The 18671-nt window shown below is 40.1% G+C and overlaps 1 protein-coding gene across 1 annotated transcript in view; it reads left to right on the top strand.

Annotated features, from left to right (window-relative positions):
* The window catches only part of LOC117939069 (thyrotropin-releasing hormone-degrading ectoenzyme-like), a 161756-nt gene that overhangs the window by 34283 nt on the left and 108802 nt on the right, over positions 1-18671 (top strand). Inside the window, exon 5 of the mRNA XM_034864114.1 lies at positions 13155-13281. Coding sequence (XP_034720005.1) covers positions 13155-13281 — 127 coding nt within the window. The remainder of the gene's footprint in view (positions 1-13154; positions 13282-18671) is intronic.

Here is an 18671-nt window from a genome sequence, read left to right as displayed (position 1 = left end):
AGACGTAACAAACCATGAATTTAAATGTATATGAAGTGTATTTATTCCATTATAAAAGTAAACACAATAACAGAAAAGGTCTCAATTCTCCTTTATGTGTCTCACCCTTTCTCAACTCATGTTCTTACAACCCCCCCCTCCCATCATCCCTCAGTATCGACACCAACATTTTTTTAGATAATGCTGACTTGAATTTAATGAGATGTGTGTGTCTGGTTGAAGATATCAACCAGCTGATCTAGTCTAGGTTTGCTTATCGAAAGTGCCATTCTGAGGTCATTCTAAGGTCATTCTGAGGTCATTCTGAGGTCATGCTGAGGTCATGCTGAGGTCATTCTGAGGTCATTCTGAGGTCATGCTGAGACTTTAGTCTGTTCTCTGCCAATTGGCGACCCAATAAAAACGTGTCTGCGACCCATTTTGGGTCCCGACCCTAAGTTTGGGAAACATTGCTCTATTGTAATGGCTAATAAATGGAATCTGCTTTCTTGAACAGAAAAGTAAAAACAAAATGGAGGTATTAACAATTAAAACGGCTTTTATGGTTGTAAGCAAAACCCAATATTGGTCCCACGCTGTAAACCCAACACGAGGTTTCAGATGATCTGAGCTGTACCAACAGATCTTCAGTCAGTCTGAGACGCCTCCGGGCTTCATTGTCAGCTCAAATTTGTCTTTTTCTTCTTCTTTCAAAGTGTCCTCCTTTCTTTACCTCCATTCAAAAACAGCTGTTTGTCTTTTTGTATTGTCTCCGTTAGAATCTCTGTTCCTGTAATGAGCTGCTTTCCGTTCAGGGAGGATTAAAGTCTGACAGACTACAAATAAACCAACAAACTGTGTGTGTGTGTGTGTGTGTGTGTGTGTGTGTGTGTGATATGACCCACTGAGCAGCTCTTGGTTAAATAAAACCTCCATCTTGTTGTTCTTTCATTTTCTGTCATTCCACCAACTTTCAGTGTCATGAAGCATGAAGACGGTTCGTGTTTACATGCCGGCTTATCGCCTCTGTGAACCTGAAAGTCAACAGGTGTTTGTCTGCCACACCTGTACAGAGTCTCTAGAGAGACCCTGACCTCTGCCTGTAGTTTCTCTTTTCTTTCTATTTTGGTGAGTGCGGGACAATTTTGGGCATCAATCTCCAAAACATAGCAACCGAGTGCGACATCGTAAGCTAACATCCAAAAGGAAGCTGTGAAAATCCTGAAAACAGAGCTGGAAAAACGCAAATATAGTGAGTTTTAAACACCAATTGTTGTTCCAATTTGGAGTTAAATTTCACCGCTGGCGAGCAGAACTTTGAATGTTGTGTTTACAGAGTATTAGTATGTTAAAATATTAGTATGTTAAAATAAATCACGGTTGACTTTTGGTCTCAGACATCGGTCTCCTGGGATAAAGTCCTGTTTGTTTGACCCCTCTGTCCAACGTGACCTTTGATTAGAAACGCATTTGTGGTAGGTCGAAATAGGATTAAATAGGTTTCCCTCGGATTGTAATTGAAAATGCACTTTTGGTTGTACGGGAACGTTACTTTCCGGATACACGGCTAAACGCAGTGCTGCTCCCTGAATCGGCATGGAGAGAGTTTTGGGGATTTTGCATGGCTGTAACAATCTCAGGGAGTCCTTCTTTACCTTTTTCATAATGCTATTAAATGTCACATTAACATCCTATAATGATAATAAAGGTCACATTAATGTTGTATAATGATGATATATACTGTTGGTCAGACTCAAAATGATAAAGGTCACTTTAACATTTAAATTTAATGCGACACCCTTTATTTAAACTAAAGTTTAGCAGCGTAGATTTAAATAAGTGCGTCTCCCAAGAGGTGTGGGCCAAGTGGGACGGGGACTGTAGTGGTCTAGATAGTTTCTAACAAACTGACTGTTAGGATTTCACTGCCCAGTCATGACGTAGATCATAGTAAAGCAGTAGATCCCAGCACAGAAACCCTTTGGTAGCTTTGAAAAAGACTGAGAAAAGACAAAAAGAGAAAATACATTGAAGAACAGATGAAGAAAAATAGGCATACAAAATGTTGCTCAAACTTTATTATATAAGAAATGATTTGTACACAAAATGCGCCATGTTTCTGTGTTCTTCAGCAATCAGTACGTTTACATGCACGCCAATATTCAGAATTTGATGGTCATGTAAATAGTATATAGCATTGCAAGTGTTGGATATTCAGAGTAAGGCATTTTTCCGATTGAGGCGTTGGATATTCCGGTATTATTCGGGTTTTAGAGGCATTCTTTGGACTTTTATACAGCATGCATTGGGGATATGCGTCTAAATCAGGGTTTTTACTGACTGTTCACAGACTCGTGCCTGTGTACGGCTTACGGTCAGCTCTGTGCATTGCTATGGTTACTGTACACAAACCAACCAGCCAACCGTAATAAGTGGCAATCTCCATAGAAACGATTACATTTAACAATTTAAAAACAATTTATAAGTTATGTAAAAAAAAAACAAAAAAAAAAAACACACACATGACTTTGTAAAAAAACGACTTAAAATTACATTTAGAGCACAAACCCAAATGGAAAATTGCCATTTAGATCTATTAAAGAAAGAAGACATCTATACAGCTGATAACATCAACACTGGGCAACTCATACCCAAACTGTCTAGTCTGATGAATAACACTACTGCTGAGGCAACATTTCAGCAACAAGGCAATTCAAAGTGCTTTACATTTAACATTAAGGGTGTTAAAACCGATTAAGAAATTAAAAACGTAAAATATGAGAGTAAAAGTTAAAGTGCAGTATAAGGAAATAAACATTTAAGGGCAGTTAATAAACAACTACAAATATAACAGCAGGTAAAATATGAGATTTTAGGCTGCTAGTATGGGACAATGTGTCCTTGCCGGTCCCACCGGTCTTACTTTTTTAACTCTTTGTATACTTGTATACTTTATATACGGCATACAGTTTCAAAAATGCAACTTCAGTATAAGAAATTAACACTTATTTCAATAAAGGCAACATAAACAAGAAAGGCCTTGATTTAGTAGCTGCAGTTTTCTGGGAGCTTGTTCCAGATTTGGGCGCATAGAAACTAAGAGGAGCTGAGAGAAACATGTGTTTTTGTGTTTGTGACGAACTGTCCCTTTTTTAATTATTGTACGTAGTTTAAGGTGCAAAAACTAAGAGAATCAGGAGATCTTTCCAATGACGTGGTGAGGTTACAGATGTAGAATAAATAAGCACATTATACAGCACTGTGTCTGCAACCATGTAAAACACATTTAATATTTATTTATGGAAAAGTCAAAGTAAACACACCTCGTTTGTCCTTTTTGAACCTGGATCAGTACAAATGTACTAAATAGAAAATGGATTAACACTGAGTGGAATTATACAGTACTAGTAAATACAGTTGGTTAAGGAAAATTTCATTTTTGTTGTTGATCCAAGTCGAACAATTTTTTTTGTAACTTTTTAATTATTTTCTGACCGAATTTACTTGATTTATCACAAAAAAAACAAGAAATACCTTATGGTTTTCTTCAATAATTTGTCATCAATTATGCAAATGTGCCACTGTGAGAAGTAGTTTGCCATGTATGGTTGATTCGGGGGTGGGGGGGGTGGGGGGGGGGGGGGGGGGGGGGGGGGGGGGGGGGGGGGGGGGTTCTTTATGTTAATGAATGTGGGATTTATCATCGTTAACGGCACAAAGCTGTGCTCATGCTGTACGTACAGTACATGCATTTGATTTAAAACCAGTTTTCAATGCACAGATGTTTTGAAAGCGTTCTTAATTTAGCCGTAAACCCAACGTAGTGACGGAGATGTCGTCACCTGGGTACTGTTGGACTCGCGTGTACAGGAAGCTGAGTAACGCGGCTTGACATAACTACGGTTTCATGAGACTTCATATCGTAGACTACTCTGGAAATGGGGGCGGGGCTTAGTTTCTTTCTGCATAAGGTGCCATTCTGCTGGTTTTATCTGTTCACGCTCCTCTCCTCCTGAAGTCAACCGTCATCTCTTTTGGCCCGTTGACATTGACGGAGAGACTGTCAGCCTCGCTCCGGTGTCGGTCTGTCCCTCTTTATCACAGCGCCATCGTCGGCCAAAGTGATGATGCCGATGGACAGACGTGTGGCGCTGCAGACGCGGGTCAGCGGGATTTGTTATGGAGGCAGCAGTGACTGTCTGAGGTCTGTTGATCTCAAAGTCAAGGACCCACATACGCCAGCAGGAGGGTGCATTGCTGTGTGTGTTGCTGTGTGTGTGTTGCTGTGTGTGTGTTGCTGTGTGTGTTGCTGTGCTCTCCAGGCACTCGTATCAGTTGCTAAACCATCCATCAAATTACCGTGGCAACTGAGCGTCCATCACCCCATCCATCATCCAAGGGCGACAGACGGAGCGACAGAACGCAGCGAGAGATGTCACGGACGAGTGGAAAGATAACAAGGGGAGAGGAGGGGGGGAGTAGGTAAAGGAGATAGATGAAATGAAAAGGAAGAAGAAAAGTTTGAATTAATTGAGTAAAGTAAGAAGAATAGCAAAGGTTGATGTTCTGTATTGGAGTATTTATCTGTCCTTTAAGAGCCCTGATTGCCCAAAGTTTGAATAATCTTCAGCTCGGAGGAGAAAATGTCACCTTTTGCTTTTTTTTTTGTTCTTTCCTCGCGTTGCGTGACTGATTGGACTAATTTAGTTCATTCATGGTGAGAATAAAAGATGGCGACGTGTCTGCTTATGTGTACCTGAGCAGTCTTTTTATCTCTGGTGTCTGGGTAAGACAAAGTTTAGGGACGTGGCTGTACTCTGCTCTCATTGGAGGTGGAAAACCGAAATTACGGAAGAAACACACGGACCACAAACGCATCACGTCTGCCGCAGTGTGTCCACAGCACAGCGCGTCTTTACCTGAAGCACAATGGAATAAGGCAATTTAGGATTTTGGGGGTTTACGTAGGCTATTGTCCGGTTTCATATTTGTCAGTCAACTTTTCAACATACATTCAGGGCTACACTCAAAACAACAAAATTAATTAATTAAATTCCCTAAATGAATTAGAGACCGGCTGTTACTTGAGACGGCCCTTTCTCTCTAATTTTCTGTAAAAAGTGCAGTATGTCTGATCAGATTTGGGTAAAGTCACCTTCTTGTTTTTGTTTTTTAATCTCCAGTTTGCTGTGGTAAGTTGCGGCTGGTTTGCTTGTTAATCTGTTTCACGTGTAAAGCTTTCCAGCAGTTCAGTAATTAATAATCACCTTCATCCCCTCGAAATTATTTAACAGTGCAATGCGTGAAGAAAGTGTTTTTCTTAACAGTTTTCCTGGTTAATCAGAATCCAGAATCTTTGGAGCATAGTTGCTCACAATGTGCTTACACACACAAAACAACCAACCAACCAAACAAACAATATATAGACACTAATATAGACACACTAATACATACATACACTAAACAGAAACAATGTAGAGAAATGAGTGCAATGAAGAGTCCAATAAAAATGTGGAACATAGTGCAAAGGATACTGGGATAAATAGTATTGAGTTATTATATTACAATATGAACAGGGTTCGTAAAATAGCGGTGGAAAAATATGAGGAGTTGAAAGTGCAATATTTAAGAGCTCATCTCTGGTAAAAGTTAAGAGAATGACAGACAGAATAAACAAAAACACGAAAAGCACCATGGAGTGTAGTCCAGAGGCGGCCAGGGAGCGTAGTCCAGAGGCGTCCCTGGAGCGTAGTCCAGAGGCGGCCCTGGAGCGTAGTCCAGAGGCGGCCATGGAGCGTAGTCCAGAGGCGGCCATGGAGCGTAGTCCAGAGGCGGCCATGGAGCGTAGTCCAGAGGCGGCCATCTGCGGCGCCTTATATAAAGATGGTAAAGTGGGATCCACTGGTCTTAAAACATCAGAAGAGAAAATGGTCTTAAAACAGTGAACAGAAAATGGTATTTCTGTTAAAAAGAGACTGTTGTTCCACAGATTGGAAATCGTGTGAGCAATTTTTTAATTTATTTTTTATATTTTGGGGAAACTGTGTAGCTTTGGCCAGGGAAGAATACAGTAAAGTAGATGTTTATCACGGGGCAGATTGAGATATTTTTCACTTTGCTAACATTGCGAGAGAGGGCGTTTGTGCTGCTTTCACTTGGTGTCGGACTAATCAGAAAAAAGTGTTTATGATTTTTAGATACATATTTCATGGCTCCGCTGATCCATTTCCTTTGATCTTTGATCACACACACATACTGGAAACAGCTATCAGTGTCTTGTTGTAAATGCGCTGAGCAATGAAACACAAGACATCTTCTTCGTAGCGTCCATGTTGTTTCCACATTAAGATTTAAAGCTTTTGAACACACGCTGGAAAAAATGACTTCCTTCTTTAAGAAATGGGACCATGTGAGGAGTAAGAGTGAATACAATGAACTAGACTAATTCCTGGAGATGAGGACATTTGTAACATTTGGTGGAAAACATTGCAAAGATTGGACAAAGTGGAAGTTCAAGGTCATGAAAGATGGGGACTAATGGGACTAATATTGATAAATTCCTCATGTCTCGATTTGATGACCACCTTCTTCAGGTTCCATATAGTTTCTAACCTGCTTAGCAAGGCCACGCGGAGCTGAAGCGTATCCCAGCATGCATTGCCTGAGAGCTAGGGTACATCCTGAGCAGGTCGCCAGTCTGACAGAGTGAGGAAACATGAAATAACCTTTTAGGCTCTGGGCAATTTAAAGTTTCCACTTCAGCTGACTTGCATGTTTTTAGTTACACACACGAAGATGGACAGAACACAGAAACCCGGCGGTTCAGGTCTACACCTGGGACCAGCTCCCTGTCAGGTGACAGAACAAACCGCTATGCAGCGTGCCGTGGTTTTAGTTTTATTAAAGCAGCACCTGGGAGACATATTGAATAAATATACAGTATATGATGATACTTTGAAGTGAGAAAGTCCCACCAACCCCCCCATGTAATGCATACTGGTTTCTCCTCAACTGGGGGAAGAGGAGGACTTGAGGCGTTTCGGGAATTCTCAAGAGATGATTCTTAATTCAGGACTCGCTGCCAGTCTGCCGCAAGAAGCCACAATTTCAATAAAAACCTCCACTTTCTCAGCAGATATTCACTCAGCTGGCTGAGATGCTCTGAGATGATTCTGGTGGAGGGAGGAGAATGTGTGGAGGGAGAGCAGGATAAAAAAGGAGGAGCTGGATTATGATAAAGTATAATTTTATTATTTGTGGAATTAGTAGTATGTGTTGTGTCTACATAGGACTCATCCTCTTAGAAGCATGGATTTCTATCAATTTTATATCCATCAATGCAATACTTAACTCTGAATGAAATGACAACACCTGTAAATTTGAGTTATGTTCCTTCTAAATCAGCTTCTCTTTGTGTTTATGCAGTTTAACAGGATTAACAGGAGCTTTTAAAGGACAAAGACGTGCTAATTCATATAGACCATGGTTTACAGTGTACATTGACGGTACAGAGGCCAATGTGTTTTAACAGCTGATTGAAAACACAATGTATAAGAGCGGAAACTAAACGAGAGAAAGGAGAGGGACATTACTGGGACAGGTGTGTGTGTGTGTGTGTGTGTGTGTGTGTGTGTGTGTGTGTGTGTGTGTGTGTGTGTGTGTGTGTGTGTGTGTGTGTGTGTGTGTGTGTGTGTGTGTGTGTGTGTGTGTGTGTGTGTGTGTGTGTGTGTGTGTGTGTGTGTGTGTGTGTGTGTGTGATTACAGCAGCATTACATCATTGTCGGTGTATGTGTCCACTCGCCTGTGTATTTCACTGTGTGTTTGTACCTGTGACAGTGTCTTTGATCTCTCTGTGTGTGTGCGTGCGTGCGTGCGTGCGTGCGTGCGTGCGCGCGCGCGCGCGCGCGTCTGTGTGTGTACTGTTTGAAAGCCATTCTCTGCTGTCCTTCAGCTGACAGGAAGGTGGTTACTCTCTCTGACAGTAAAACATCTCTCACTCTCTCACTCACACACACACACACACATACACACATACACACACACACGCGCACACACACACACACAGAGAGAGTAGCAGTTGTAGCTTTGTCCATGCAGATTATTTTTTTTTAATTGACTGCAGCTGATACATGCGTATTGATGAGGGACATCACCACTGCCTGTCAGCTGACAGTGTTTGCGTGTAGTTGTGTGTAGTTAATGGATCCGACCGATGAACTGTCGCACAAACACACAGCACCGAATTATTCTAGGAGATTTACAGCTAACATAAACACAGATCTGACATGGCGGAGAGGAGGTAGTGGGGCTCAGGCTCAACACCTTATAGCTGCCAGACATCTTGCAAGTTACTTTTTCCTTCATATATGTTTGAGAGTACATGTGTGTTTATGTATGTATTTAAATGTATATATACATACTGTATTATGTTGGTTATTTGCTTCAATTTTTCTTAATCTGATTTGAGGCTCTGAGGACTGTGGGTGCCCCCCTTCTGTGCAGATTATAAAGGCCCCTGAGACAAATTTGTGATATGGGCTATAGAAATAAATACTTTTAACACTTTATTAAAAGGAGCGTTCAGTTTTCGAATGATTTAAAATTTCAAAATGGGGCCCAAAGGCTTGACGCCCTTAAATGTCCTGCACCCACAAAAATAACAAGACAGAATTGAGGCAGAGGGCAGGGTCTCTGCAGATACCGACGCCACCAAACACACCACACAGAATCTGCGCTTTCTGCAGAATCAAGCAGCATTTTTCACAGATTTTGACATTTAAAAAAAAAGACATCTCTACACCCCACAGATTCTGCAGATTTTCAATCTAGATCAACGCAAAAAAAGGCAAGAAAAAACTAAAGAAATCTGCAGATTGTGTTTGGGACTGGTCATAAATGATGACTGAGAGGGGTTAATTTTGGATTAGTTTAAACATTGTTTTTTGATGAAAGCATTGCATATTATACCTACCTTTTAAATATAATTATGTTCATAAAAATGCAGCTAACTTGGTCTTAGTCAGCATTTTTAGACATTGGTGCAGTCTCGTCTTCATCATGGAAAAAAAAAGGTTGTTGACAAACACATTTAGTCTCTTCTCGTCTGATAAAACTCATCTACTCCAGACCAGTCGGCTGGAGTAGATGACCGGAGGTGGAGGGTTGCACTCTCTGCCTGAAACGACAGCTGATAGCAAAGGCAGAAACTGATTTTAAAGCAGGGTTGTGACTCTGTGATTGGCCCTTGCAGCAGCTTGTTTACAATTCTGATTGGTTTAGCAGGAAGGTGAACACCTTCAACTGTTGATTTGATTTAAGTAGAGCATTGATTACCTTAAAGAATTTACGCTGAGCTATATTTCAATCATTGGAGACTAATTTGCAGATAAGCAACGGTTATACACAGCATAATAAAAATGTAGAGTTATTTGGATAACAGCTGATTTGATTTAGGAGAGCATTGATTAACAGTTAGGTCTTCCTGGATGAATTTACACTGAGCTACATTACTACAGAATAATATACACATAATCAATAAAAGATGTTATGGAGCGATGCAAAAAAACATAGGACATAATCTGGGAACTCTCCAGTGCATAATCCAATTAAAGTGAAAAGAAACTAACCTCTGTAACCTCTAAATGCTCTATAAATCCTTCTTTACACAAACACAGAAGGCACAATTAATGTGAAGCACATAGTACGCAGCCGGTGTTTATTTTTCCTTCTCAGTGAATGAATACTGATGACTGACTGTTCCTCTGGTACAGGTCAGACTGAATCAATGTTTATCATTATTAATCAATTAAAATCAACTCATGTTCCAAGTGTTTTCTCACGGAACAACGAACAGAGGCTTTACATGTCTCTGTGTCCAGATATGTTGATATGACGCTGGATCTCTATTGGATCGGACAGAAGCTCATTTTCTTTCATGCAAACTTGCCAAATTAGTTTTATTTTGAAAACAGATGGATTAAATGTCTGTGTGTCTGTCAGCCTGAAAGAATCTCTTCACTTTAAAGAATCACTTGGTAGTCACTGGGGTATAACGCTTTGACAAGGGTTGCAGAATCCCAAATACTAAGCTGGTAACCAAGGCAGTTAAAAGTATTGATCCCAGAGTTTTAGTTTTTGCTTTTATTTGCACGTATGTTGCTAAAAGGTTTCACAGTCGGACACAAAATGCTCTTGTTTGTTTTTCTGCAGGTTAACAGTGAACATCTCACTCTGCCTCTGTCTGTTCTCTACAAACACAGCTTCTAAAAAATATTTACAACATTTAACAGTTAACCAACCTTTAAATCTTGTTATTTCTGATTGAAGTTTTTTACTTATGGGAACGCCGGTCTGTCAGTTGGTCCAAAAATCTCAACAAATATCGGATGGATTGGTCTGGAATTTCACACAAACATTCGTGATCCTCAGAGGAATCTACTGACTTTGGTGATCCTCATGTTTTTTATTGTAGCGCCACCATGAGGTTGATAGCTGTGGTTTCTGGTGCAATATCTCGACAACTTTTGGATGGATTATTGACGTTCAGACCACACATTTGTGTTTCCCTCAGACTGAGCAGTGATAATGTTGTGATGCTCTGAGATTTCATCTAGCACCGTCATCAGGTCAACATTTTATGGTGTCCTATACTCTGGTTTACGACCAAATACCTGCAGATACCTTCCCATGAGCCTCAGAGAAATGCTAGCATGGCTAGCAATAGATTTGCATATATATTGCATAGTTTAAAGTGTCCTTATTTTGTTCTGTGTTGATGGGAACTACAACACTTTGCATGTGTCCAGTAGCTTATCGTAATGTTTGGCCTGGCGGAGTCATTCGCCATGACACATAAGAGGGTGAAGTCATGTATTAAGATGAGATGAGATGAAATGGACCTTTATTATCCCCGTAGGGACGTTCGGGTGTTTGGCAGCAGCAGCAGTGAGAATGAAACACAGATAAATAACAGTTCAGAATCCACCAAGATTAATGGAAATAAAAACAAGAATAACAATAGAGATGAGAGGCATACCGAGCTGTTGGCCCTAGATTTCTGCTCCAGATCACTAAAATTAGAGAAGTGAACATAAGTAGTCTATTAATAAATAGAAATGCACTGGGAATATATGAATGAATACATTCTATCAACACCGAGTACACAGGTGGATATAGTATACACGGCACATTCAAAGTTCTGCAATGTACATCTTAGTATAAATATTATGTATGCTATAAGAGCAATTTTTGTGGCTCTTTTACTTTGACCCTTACCTTTAATTTGTTTATATAGCACCTTGTCGTGCAAGCATGCGCCCCAAAAGTGCTTCACAGAACCAAATCACAACACAGAAAACATAAAATGTTAAAACCAACCAAAAAACATGAACACCTGAATTAAAAAAAAAGGATTTATGAGCATGTATAAAATAATGCAATAACATTACTCCAAAATAAACTTCCATGAACTTAAATGAACTGTAATACACCAACTGTTAGAACCCAGTGTTACATTATTAAATAATGTAAAGTAGTAAACACAGATCCCGACCTCGACCAATTTATGGAAGGGGTCTGAATCCCACAGAAATGTGTTTTTAAATCTCATGGACATCCCACCAACTAGACACACACACACACACACACACACACACACACACACACACACACTCACACACACAGTTAGCATGTCGGTCTTTCAATGAGGTCAGCAGTGAAGTCACTGCAGTCCTGTGACGTGTCTGTATTGATTATTGATTGGCAGATCAGCTCTTGTGTACTGATGTACTGTATATTTAAGGTTAACACACTGATAAAATGTCACTTTTTTATTTCATTTTCAAGCACTAAAACATGTAAAAAAAACTTTATAAAATGTGTACGGTCAGCAACTTTATTTGTGGAGTGTGGATTTGCAATAAACGGGAAATAAACCACATGAAAACCTATTTTCTTCCCTTGCATGATCCAGTCACACAGACACACTTGTAATGTGTTAATCAGCAGTCTCAGTAATTAAGCAGAGACACATGCAATACTCTAAACTAATGAAGCTACAGTTCGGGTATTTGTCCTTTTAAGAGACTGAGCTGGCCGGCATGAGGAGTCCCAGGTGGAATTTCAGAAAGATTTTATTAAAGATGTTGAGGTGTCAGTGGAAACAAGCATTGAAAGACATTGAGTTGGTAGAATAAACAAAAACACTGGATGGAGGGTTCAGTTTTATTGTTGTTGTTTTTTTTACTTCTAACTGTGAAAAATGAAAAATGTAGTTATCCCCCTAAAGCACCTGCTGCTCGACTGACCTGTAAATCTACTTTACTTCCTGTAGATTTGAACCAAAACTCGACCTGACTCTATTATATTGTCCGGGGAGCTGACCAAGAGCTCGGCCTCATCCACTCATCCTTCCTGTAGTCCTGACACTGGCCTGCTTCCGTTTCTTCGACTATGTGTACATTATGACCCAAAAAAAACCTCAAATGTAATTTTCGTGTCTCTGCAGATTTGAACCTAAACTCGACATGATTGCATTATTTCCTCCGAGGAGTTTAATATACACTCAGTTCTGTTTGTCTCCTTGTAGATTTGATTGTAAACTCTGCCAAATTGAATTTGGCTCTCTCTATAAAAACTCTGCTCCCTTCCTATTTGTTCTCTGCATACCTGAGCCATACACTCGTTCAATTTCCCCCTTAACCCTCATGTCGTCATCTTCCTATATCAATGTTCTTTTTAACCCAATTTGGGGTGATTTTGATGGGTAATTTTGGGGCGTCTTATCAATTTTATAGCATTGTAAAACAAATTGAAGCGTTTTTGAAATAGTATTGAGTAAAAGTTGACATATTCCAGTCTGTGATTATCCATCAACATCCATTCCTTTAATTTTACTCTAAATAATTCCTAATTTCTGCTTTTCTAACTCAAACATAAGGTATAATTTCCTGTAAATGGATTTATCGACCAAAAATTCAAAAAATAACAGTGAAAACAAAAGTTAATAAATTAGTGTTACAGTGTTGAAAACGTCAAAATAGGGACAAAAATGTGAGAAAAAGATAAAAACTAAATTGTTGATTTTCAACTGTGACGTGAAGACAACACAAGGGTTAATGCATCTCTTTTAAATCCATCTTATAAAAGTCTCTTTTTCTATGTTTTATTATTTTTAGATCCGCCTGTATGCTCGGCCAGATGCCATTTCTAGCGGAGCGGGGGACTATGCTCTCCACATCACCAAGAGGCTTCTGGGATTTTACCAGGACTACTTCAAAGTCCAGTACTCACTGCCCAAGCTCGGTAAGTGCTGAAGGCTTACTCTTCCTTTGACGTTGTTTGTTTCCTTTTATGTTGGACTTCCTGTCAGCTGTCAGCTCGTAACTCTCCGAAACTGTTAACTTTTATCTCCCTGCTAATCTAAATTAGACAAGAGAACCCCCCCCCCCCCTTCCCCCTTTCCCGGCTGACCTTTTTTAATGGGAAGTCAGCCAACTGCCTGTCCTTTGCACAATTACTGTTGGGTTCTTCCATTTGTGCTCATGTCAGGCAAAGAAAACACTCGTTTTCCTCCTGTGTGTCATGGGGATGAACAGTGAGATTAGTGACACTCACGCACACACGTTTAGCTTTAAAAACATTGGTGCTTTGGAGAGTTTCGCTTATTGAGTTCAACGAAAAAATAACTCTTCAGAAAGGTGTGTTAAAACTCAAAATATATGCATCACAGACCAAGAGACTGGATCACATCCCTCCAGTTCTGAAGTCTTTACACTGGCTTCCTGTGCCTCAAAGAATTGATTTCAAAGTACTTTTGCTAGTTTATAGATCACTAATTGAGAACTTCAAGTTCCTGCATTTAAAATGGAGGTCCAGCTCCTGAGTTCTGGGTCAAAATCTGTTGTTGCCTGGCAACTTTTTCAGCATCCTCACTTTTGCAGTGATTGGTGGATCCTTCATCCTGGTTCCTATTAGACGTTATAGTATTTAGTGCAACATTGGGATATTTTTCCTTTCTTTCTGGGCTGCAGGTTTCGGTTCATGCTGTTAAGTCTTCATCCTCTCAGCAGCAGTTCTACCTCCCAGAACACGATTGTACAGTTGTGTGTTGTGTGTTTTTGTGTATATACTGCCTTCTTGCTTCTGTCTTCCTCTTCTTCTTCTCTGTCCTCCTCCTGCTGTCTTTATAATTGTTTGTGTTTTACAATTCGGTCCTGCCAGCATCAGTTAGCTGTGTCACACCGGTACATTTCCTTTTTTTCCTCTCCACATCCAAACGAGCTAATATGATCGCTGTGGTGTGTATTATAGATGTCAGACACTTCCTTCCTGTCCACATGTATTAATCACATTAGAAATTCACTTTCTCTGGTTTAGTTCCATCCGCTCAGATTAGGTTTGACATTCCCTTTTCTTCCCGACCTTAGCACTGATATTAGCATTAAAAGGCTGTTTCATGATGAGCTAAAGGTGATGTCACATCCTGTCGGCCAGACCAGGTGGCACAGAAGATGTCAGGTGGAAACTGGACAACAGGGAAGTGTTAATCTTCCAAAGGGTTTTAATTTGTGTTAGGAGCCTACTAGAGTTGGGAGACTAGAAACTTGATCTTTCAAATTATCTGAGAGTGTGAAAGTTTCTAACACTGGAGATACACTTTGTTCCAATGATGTAATGGAGTAAGGTCTATCTACACCACAGGTGCATTGTGGGATAAGGGGGGGGGGGGTTCTGGGTTGTTTGCATTTCTTTAACCCTTGTGTTGTCTTCCCATTAACCATGAACTTGTCCTTCCTGGTCAAAATTGAAAATTAACATTTTTTTTGTGCTTTTCCGATGTTTTTGTCGCCTTTTCTGATTTATTTGTCACTTTTTCCAGCTTTTGGCGCTTTAAAAAAAAACCTGAGCCGGTTTTTACATTTATTCCTCGGAATTCATGGTCAACAAACCTTATTTATATCAAATTATACATGAGGTTTTAGTTAAAAAGGCAGAAATGATGAATTATTTTGACTAATAGTTAAGATCAGAGGATGTTGAGTGGATCTCAGATTGGTAGATGTCAAAGTTTAGTCCCGATACTGTTTTAAAACCAACAAAAATGAATTCAAATGCTACAAGATTAAATAAAACACCCCAAAAATTCAATGAAAGTAATCCTTAAAATTACCTGAAGAATGTTGAATGGAAAAATCCATGTTATTTTGGGGCAATTTGATTGAAAGAAATCCATATATCTAATATAACACATTGACATTGACATAAACCTAGCATAGTAAAGAGGAGCAAGGCATTTTAGGGATTACATTGTCTTCTGGTCCGTTCAGGTTGAAATATCTCAAGAACTTTTAGATGGCTTGAAGATTAATCTCATACTGCCATCAAATTTGACTAATTCTGGGAAATATCTCATCGTCTACCAAATGGATTGGCAGCAATTCGTGGTTCCTGTCCCGGACCAGCCTGATGCTCGTGTTTTTTGGGATTGATTGCAATAACTGACATTTATGTTCCCCTGAGGATGAACTGTGATCACATCACAGGTGATCCCTCAATGTTTCAATTAGCGCCATCATCAGATTAATCTATGTGTGTGGAGGAGTGTGGTAGGTTTTACTGATCCAAATGTTCTGAAAGCCACGACAGCCTTGGTGCTACTGTTAAAGATGCTTCACACCCAGGTAGAAAGATGTCTTTGCTAAACCATGCCCTTCTGTAAACATGGCACACACCTTGCTGTTGGACTCCTGCCAGACTTAATGTGATCCATGACGCACCAGAATCAGTATGCTGGTCTTATTCCAGGTGTCAACAGTTGCCCGGAGCTTAGCTTTGTGCTACTAACTGGAGCTGATTCTCACTACAAGCCAACCCGGGCCCACACTCCCAGAACCCAGCCAAAAACATCAATAACACACGAGCCAAAGGCAGCTCCTGATTGGTCGTCCAGTACGCTGACACTCTGCATTAGTTGCAGATGACCAATATAGATAATTTCTACCTTTTCTGCAACTGTATCTCTGGGGTCAAAGCTTAGCACTCCAACCATACTATGATAGGAAGACTCTTTCTGGTGCTCTTGTTATATAATCAGGGTAATATTCCTGCACTATTTATAGATATTTTACACTGATGTTTTTTATCTTGCTTTTATAATCTTACCTGTAGCACTTTGAGATTTGTTTGAATGTAAAGTGCATTACAAATAAAATGTATTATTATTATTATTATTATTATTATTATTAATATTCCTCATCTATAGAGCTTTGCAAAACCGAGGATACAAAGTAGAAAGTTCACAGTGGGCAGCATATAAAAATGTATGAATTATAAATCATTACATTGTACAGCAAAAAAAACAAAAACAACAAAAGCTTTTAAAAAAAAAAAATGACAATTCATGTAAAAGAAAATCAGGACAAGCTCTCTGATAAATATATTTTTTAAGTGGATATTTTAAAGATGGCGTTTCCTTCCTTCCTCTTTTTGCCTCGGGCGAGTTGTTCCAGAGCCTCGGGGCCCTGACTGTGAAGAAGGTCCACTCGGGTTCAGTTTGAGACTCGGGGAACAGAGAAAGACATCTGCCTGAATGATCTCGAGCTACTTACAGACTCGTATGGTCCAAAATATAGCAAGAAGCAAAGGCCAATAACAGCATTACTAGTAATAAATAAGAGGTACACATCAATTCTAAAACATATTGTTAGGAGGATGAATCAGGTGTGACATGGACAAGACCGGCAGCCCAGTTCTGGAAAGTCAGTTAATAGGTTTTTGTAAAGAGGAGTGCGTGAATCAAGGTGTGAAGGAGTAACAGCATGTAAAATGATCCCTGGTTTTGTAAAAGGTAAATTAAATTGCATTTCACTTTTTAAAGACAACCCCGACATTTGAGCATGGAGGGACGTTGTTGGAATAACATGTCTTCATATCGTGTGTTCAGTTCATTATATTTTGAGCTAAAGAGCAAAAGCATTACACGTAGTCTGCTTGGTTTTAGTGTGATTGTTATGTTCACTTTTAAATGAGAAGCATGTAGTTCATGGTTCACTTTGACCTCACGATAAGTTGTTTTGGTACAACGTGTCCAACCATAGCTCTGCCAAGGGTGGCTAGGGACATGTCCTGTTTTTGGGTGAAGGTCCTCTACAGTAGTAGTCTGATACCTGTTATCTATTGTGCAGGCCGAGCTCTGATAGACCCCCCCCCCCCCCCCCCCCCCCCCCCCCCCCCCCCCCCCCCCCCCCCCCCCCCCCCCCCCCCCCCCCTCGAGGACATAAGATCAAGCAGAAAGGGCTAAATGGGAGGCCTATGCATGCATGTTCTCTGTAACTTTGTCTCTGGAATATACTCTAATCTGAATAAACGTTCTCCTATCCAACCTACGGACTTGAACCCTTCTTCCTGGAGCATATGGAGGTTAGGATTGGAGCCCAACAACGTACAAAAGCTGCAGGGCTTTCTCGGACAGGGAGCTGGGGTAAAAGGTTCAGGTGATCGTCCATGATGGACGTCCTTGAAGGTGTCTTATTAAAGACACTGGTGGAAGAAGTATTCAGATCCTTTACTAGTAAAGTACTAATATCACACTGTAAAAGTACTTACAACAGTAACTGTTCTGCTTTGAAAATGTTACTTGCTCACCAAGGAAATGTACTTAAAGAATAAGCAAGTTAAGTAAAAGTACACAATGCAGAAAATCCCCCCCCACCCCCCCACACCCCACTATCCAAACAGTTCTGTTAATAAACTAAATGTTTGATGGTCTAATCATTTCAGCTGGACCTATAAGACCTATTGTTGGGTTTAATTTTGAATAAAACATTGTAGTTTATAAACGACATATTTTGTGTGTAAATAAATCTTTATTTGTAAAATAACTTAAGTTGTCATATTAATATAGCAAAGTAAAAAGTACAATATTTCTCTCTGTAATGCAGTGGAGTAGAAGTAGGAAGTGCAGTGAAAAGTAAAGTACACATATCTCCAATGTGTATTTAAGTACAGTACTTGAGTAAATATACTTGGTTATGTTCCCCCACCACTGCTTGAAGGGGTTTATAAAGCAGCTGTCCCATATGTCAGACTCCTGGTATCTCACCATCTTATTCAGGAGTGGATGATTAAAGGCTGTCAGTTTATCAGCCTGTCTCAGTGATCCTCTGACTGGTTGTTAGGACAGACCCAGGGCACACCGGAGGGACTACATCTCCCAGCATGCCTCGGTTTGCTTGTTGATCCACCCGGAGTTGATAAAGAAAGTTAACGGACGGATAAGACGTTTGTGACTTTACGTGCAGCTGAGCAGGAGTCAGACTCCAATGGATGGAGTCACCAGAGGAAAACACTGATATTGTGCCAAACAGTGGTCCCAAAATCCCCAAATGCCCTCCCGGCTGTAACTCAAATTAGCTCCAAATTCAAGTGGGGACTGTGGTAAATACGTAAATGCAAAGAGAGGAAACACCCTCTGTGTGAATCTGTCTTTTGATTAGATTTTCTGTTTTAAATCTAGTCAGATATTTCCTGTTTTTCTGTCTGTGTGATGGAGACTTTGTGTGTGTGTGTGTGTGTGTGTGTGTGTCAGCAGAGACCGAGCGCATTCCTCCACTATAAATCTGTTGTGTGTTCACCTCTGTTCATCTACATATATCCAAATAACCACAGGCTGTGTGTGTGTGTGTGTGTGTGTG

This window comes from Etheostoma cragini, chromosome 23 (genome assembly GCF_013103735.1).
Source record: "Etheostoma cragini isolate CJK2018 chromosome 23, CSU_Ecrag_1.0, whole genome shotgun sequence".
Classification (NCBI taxonomy): Eukaryota; Metazoa; Chordata; class Actinopteri; order Perciformes; family Percidae; genus Etheostoma; species Etheostoma cragini.
Note: the sequence above shows the minus strand (reverse complement) of the source record. Positions and strands in the feature narration are given on the sequence as shown.